Raw genomic sequence first — 6469 nt, forward strand, 5'->3', positions numbered from 1 at the left:
CTTAGAGAAAATTATATATATATATATTATTTATATATTTTTTAAATATTTTTGCATATATTTTTATCTTTTCCACAAAGTTTATGATCTTATTTATTTTCAAAACATAGTGCAATGTTTAAGTTAGTCATATATCTGATTCTTTGCAGGAGGCAAAACTCGGTATCAAGCGGCATTTACGATTCAAGAGTGCCGGAAGGACATTACGATGTTATCAAACCGAAGGTAAGTCAATTTTTAAATATCATCGTGTTTTTGCGTCGCTGTCTATACACGATTCGCAGCTACTTTCCTTTTTCCAAGATCGTGATAGTATGTTTACGTGCATAGTGACATTTAATACGGATAGCATGTCATTCGGTTATCACATAATAAGCATAAATCATTAATATCGACTACTCCGAGTTATATGATCATTTTATTATCGCGTATATGGTAACGTTGTTCCGTTGTTGCAAAAAATATACATTGACTTGGTACTAGTACAGCGCATACAACGTACTTTCTATCCGTCTTTCCATATTTTCTACAAGCTTTGACGTAAAAGCTGTAATACGTTTATAGTGTCGTCCGTAATTCACCAGAGAAACCCGCCTTCCACATTTTCCATGAATCGATCGAGATAGCACAAGCACATAAAATCAATCTATATCTCTCTACATCGTTTCCGGTATAATTTAGAGAAGATTTTAAGATCGTTATCTTGCTATTTTTACGCTGAGTATATATATATATATATGAACGTAATGTTCAATATAAAAGACAAATGCGCCGATAAAGTCAATGGGATGTGTTCGCACTAAATCTGTGAGTAGAAACTCCGCCCAGTTTGTATAACAACATATTAGAATTACTAAAAATAGAGGCATCACGCTTCATAAATTTTATTGAGCATTAAACTAAAGTATATCTCATATACTAGCATAGATATACTAGAGAATAAAAATTTAAGTTTATGATATTCTAGTATCTTTCTAACAGATTATATTTTTTTGTAGATAGTTGTTATTAATGTACCATTTATTTCGCAACTTGTACGGTTATTTCTTGTTATATAAGTCTTTCATCTTCGTCGATTGACTGTCTACATTTTTGGTTTAATTTTCTTCGTTATTGATTAGTTCTGGCTATCAAGAAATTGTCAATTAAACGCTGTAATTGTCTCAATTGCCAATTAACTGTTGGATAATCTTCTGTATGTCCTTTCGCTTGACTCGATAGATCTTATTTCTACCTTTCATTCCACTTTGCTCGTAAACTCATTTTCTTAAAACGTACTTTATATTAAACATTCATGATTTTTTCAGTTTAATTAATTATTAACTACATGTTTATTTGTGCAATTTTTTCATTTTTGTTTATTTTATCAGTAGGTATAATAAAATCGCTTCTGAATGTCTTATGCTTAATAGTGTGATTTATTGCGTCAAATTTTTTTTTTTATAAAATTTGAGTACGCGTGACATTCGTGCCCAATGTTCACGTACAATACGAAATTACGCATTTCCGCGCCGGATAAAACAACAATAGCGGTCGGCACGGAGTTAGTCGAAAATTTGCATGTCAATTACTTTTCCCATCTCCGATAGCGGAAATGATACAGCAATGAAAAGAGTCGAAGAGCGGCTCGTTTACCATGAATGGAATTGGCAAATAATTAGGTGATATTAAACGTGTCTGCAAAATTCGGCTATTATTCGGTTACTAATTCGCGCGAATATGCTGTTTGAAGGAAATAATATTAAATAATGATGATTTAATAGTTGACCTCCATCTATCATGTTTTCTGTCCTTGTATCATTTCTGCACATTTCGTACCTGTCGGTTTAATCCTGAAAATGCCAATATACAGAGCATGACTCTGGAGAATTCATATAGAGAGTTGGTTTAGAAATTATTCATATTTAATAATTTTAACTTGCAGCAAGAAAATATTATATTTTTGGCCAATTATCGAGCTAAAATGAAATATATATAATAAATGAAACGCGTTATAAATTAATTTGGTTTCAACGCGTACGAAATGAATCAGTTTATTTTTCATTACTAATTGTGTCGATCCAAAAAAAAAAAAAAAAAACGATCCTGCAATGAAATTGTGTTACGATAAGAATCGAAAAGCTTATTCTTGTACAAAAAAATATCACTACTCTGGATTCAGTGGCCTCGTTATTGACGCGATTGCATTGCATTATGCAATGCAATAATTTCACGGAAATGTCGTGACGTCAGTTAGGTGTGGGTAATCGCAATAAACGACGCGTTTTATAAATCCCCGATATGATTACTGACTTCCTAAACTTCGAAGAAATGCTACGATTTCCGTGCATTTGATGTATTTTATTGATATTCATCGATTTTACCATTTCTGAATTCTTGGGTTGTTTATTGGTCATTTGTTCTGCGAGAGACGACAAGTTACGCACACCTTAAAGTTACCTAGATCTTTTTTTTCTTTATTCGCTATATATTGCCGACGCAATATATCAAAACTGTCAGAATAGTGCGGAAACTACGACAACTGTAATCGAAGATTGAAATGTTGCGCTTCTGCGTAAGTGTGCCGGCGACGTTGTAGCTTACCGGCTCCCTAGTTTCACCTTGTGTTTGTCTTTGTACGATTTAGCGAATTGCGAATCGGCTATGAAAGTTCATGTTGACATGCCTCGCGTTATGAGAATATCCATTCGCGTTCTACATTCGCGATCCCCGTAAGGCCTCTAAGGCCTTCGCATCGTAAATGCGATGACAGCGGTGTGTTTGATTCTTATATTAATAAAGTCAACAGCTGCGAGAGAGTAATTTCTCTTGGTGAAAATTTAATGACAAGATTTGCACATTATCTCTACTTATTTTTAATCGTTAAACATTTAGTATCGAACAATAATTCAACAATAATTCTCTTTGTAATTTGTTAAATGTCTATCTCTAGTGTGTTATTTTCATCAGATTTATTGTATTTAATAATCATCAATATTTTAATTTTAAACGCTAATTATTAGGAAATGAGTTTCTAAACGATTAATCTTCTACGAATAAATCGCAATGGCTATTGCAAAAATCCGATGAGATCTTCATACACCTACATTCGAAATTCTAATGTCCATTCTCGTTAGATTATATCGTGCTATGACGCAGCTGCAGAATGTAAATTACATCGCACGCTTAAGAGCGCCGATGTTATCATCTGTTGTTCACAATTGGAGGAAGCATCGCTTTATTGACAGAAACGGTACTGTCGCGTGGGTGCTCCTTCTGAGATTTTTCGACGCATTATGTTCTACCGTCATCTGAGAGTTACGTAGAGGCTACCTCATGGTCGTCGATGGTTGCATGGAGGGAGGTCGAGACGAGCTGAGTTAGATGAGTTAGCCTAATCAAGCTTTAAGTTCCTTTAAAATGGATTTCACAAGCACTCTAATAGACATAACAATTGTGGTAATGTCAACTCACACGCCGATGCAACGCGACACCAGTGTTTGCGAGCATGTCACTTTTTCAAGAGGGAATATACCCTTTCCAATACGCGAAGCAAAGTCGTTATTTACCTTCGATCGTCAAGGTGAACCGGAATAGGCTTCTTCGTGTAGGTGTCAAAGAGAAGCCGAGTAACTCGATAACCTGCAAATACATGCACGTTTCCTGCTGACAATACGTGACTTGTAAACCGATCGACAGTCGCGATAAAATTTTATAATCGTGGCGCTACTTGGCGATGATTCTGCTCTTAAAGGTATAAACACCGCATCAGATATCAGCTTGATATTGGGCACTACATGTTCGAGAATATTGAATTACGGCATTAAACATGCCTGTATTTTAATTACAAGTTATATTAATTATAAATTACAAATTAATTATATATTCAATCTAGTTAGCATAAGATATTTATACGAATTTTACTCTGGAAAATGTGCTGTAAATTGATACTTGTTGTCTCTCGTCTAATTACTATTCCTTTTTCGTAACACTAATTGCTCATCTCAGTTAATATCGTACGTTACTTCATGTCCATAAGCTATCATCATATATTTTTATTCATGTGTTAAATGAATTACTAATGCATATGTTCATCAAAATTAATAAGCATAAAGAATTAATGTTCATATTAATTAAAATTTTGTAAATTTTAAATTTTACATTCTTTAAATTTGAAATCTACAATTTTTAAATTAAAATATAAATAAATTATCATGTAAATAACAATTGTTTTCGATTGTAATTTTTGAAAAATACATATAGATATAGCATTAGAAAATAAGTATAGCATAACAACACCTACAGTGTTCTAATACCATAAAATTGTGACAAAGCTAAGTATCTTCATTAATTATGATTAGTACAATCACAACGTACGTTTGTAGTAATTTTATATATTTAATTAATTCTCTTTTGGGACAAATTACTTATTAATGCAGTTTGCTCTAATTCTTTTTTACATAATGCCTTAGAAAGCATAATTTGATCTTAGAATATTGTTCGAATATAATTTGTGATGCGTTGTAGTCTTTGTTTACAAATTATATTTGCTTGATTGCAATATGTCCAGTACGTAAATACACTTGCAATCCGTGTTACCTTTATGGAGTATAACGCAATTGCGGCTCCATCTCGTTGGCTACATGAAAGAACGTTTCCGTTCACCAGATACCATGCTCGCAAATCGTTCTTCTGCCTTTAATCCGGAGATGGCGCTAACTATAATTACGGTCACCAATAAAAAAAACTTTATATATAAACGTATCAGTTATCATGATCATGAAAAGATCAATTAATTTGACGATGCATTTTATATGAAAGAGTTTCTTTTTGTGTTCCAATTTTATATTCAAAAGTGAAAGTATAATACTATTATGGATGTTTCGAAATGTATACCTTGTCGAGATTCTATGATATGAAGGAAATAATGCAAATGATTATAATTTATGTGAAATTAGCAGCAATGCGGAAAGAAATTTTATATATTTAATTAAAATATTAATTAAAAATTAATTTCACTTCCATTTTATTTTCATATACTTACATTTCTTCGCCGATTTCGGATTATATGTTTTATAATTTGATTTTAATGTATTTGTGTTGATTTTTATTTCCATTTATATTCCTATAACAGGAATTCTTCGTATTTTAATGAAAAGATAGTACTATTGCTTAAAAGCATGATGCCGATTGGTGTTTACATTGGTTAAAGATGAGTCACTTGCCATTCTAGTTTGCAATACTCTGCAACACAAGTGTTTTTTCTTTGCACATCGTTTAGCCAGTTCGAATGTTTTATCTCAAGATATTAAATTTTTTTATTTCGTTATATACAATACATTTTATATCTCCTACAATTACGAATTTATCTTTTTTAATTAATTATAAGGAAGATAAGTGCCGACACTTAATATAATTGCACTACGTTTAATATAATTTTCTCTTTTCCTTTTTTCGATTCCATTTATCTTAGTTTTTATTTATCTAGCCTCGCTCTGAAGATTATGTATCTAACATTTAAAAATAATCGCTCTATTATATATAATCTATTCTCCAATTGATTGATTGATAGATGAATGGATTTAATCAGTTGTTAGGATCAGAAATATTCTGGAATACACAATATTTTATATACGTATAGATATAAATATATTTCCATAATAAATTTATCATGTGGCATTTGACGCGATCTTTTCAAAATCGTACTTTTGCGAACTTATTTGAGTTTGTTTTTCCGTAAATAATTGAGTTGACGAAATCCAGTGAAGTTTATTAATCTATCTGATCATGAAGAAGGAAATCGCGATGTGACTCATTACACAGGATATGCATGATGTGAGTTAAGACGGGTTTAATGACGTACAGGCATGTTTATCGAGTTAGCCGAGCGTCGTTCGTCGAGTTTGGTAAGCTGGGCTTTATAGTGACGTTAGCGTGTCTTCGTTGGCGACCTGATTCCGCAATGTGTCAAGGTCATATTGACAGTTCCCTCGCAATTTTGCGCGACAAACCCATAAGGTTTGACCTAATATGGATACTTCGCTTTTGAACGAATGGCACACCGGTTTGGTGGGGATCTCCGCATGGCGGAGAGCTCCTTCGAGGCACCGGGTCTCTCGCGTTCCGCGGTACTCCAGTACCTCATCAGACGTGTGTTACGTCGCACACGCGTTTCCATATCGTTACAATCGCTCTCCCACTACCGCGCACGCCGGTTACTTAACGAGTCGCGAAGGTAGAATCGAAGACCGCCAATCCCTTCACGTGATCTCGAACTGTATCGAACGGACATAAGCACCGCAAATTAAATTTATCTCGTGACCTCATCTGTATGAAATCGTGACATTACGGAACATTGCTAGTAATTCTCGGTACAGAACAGAACACTTTTGTTGCTATAAGAACGTAGTACATACGCGAGCAAGTTGTTGAAATTCGTTGGAACGTAACAAGAGAATGTGGTTGGAAAAATTTTGAGAAATATAATAAT

General features: G+C 33.4%; 1 protein-coding gene across 4 annotated transcripts in view; it reads left to right on the forward strand.

Moving 5' to 3' along the window:
- Window positions 1-6469, forward strand: part of LOC108750899 (WD repeat-containing protein 47) — an 80763-nt gene that overhangs the window by 41111 nt on the left and 33183 nt on the right. For all 4 annotated transcript variants that reach the window (XM_018490745.1, XM_018490744.1, XM_018490743.1 and 1 more), the window contains one exon: window positions 150-225. In XM_018490745.1, coding sequence (XP_018346247.1) covers window positions 150-225 — 76 coding nt within the window. The remainder of the gene's footprint in view (window positions 1-149; window positions 226-6469) is intronic.

Source organism: Trachymyrmex septentrionalis, unplaced genomic scaffold, assembly GCF_001594115.1.
Source record: "Trachymyrmex septentrionalis isolate Tsep2-gDNA-1 unplaced genomic scaffold, Tsep1.0 scaffold38, whole genome shotgun sequence".
Taxonomy (NCBI): Eukaryota; Metazoa; Arthropoda; class Insecta; order Hymenoptera; family Formicidae; genus Trachymyrmex; species Trachymyrmex septentrionalis.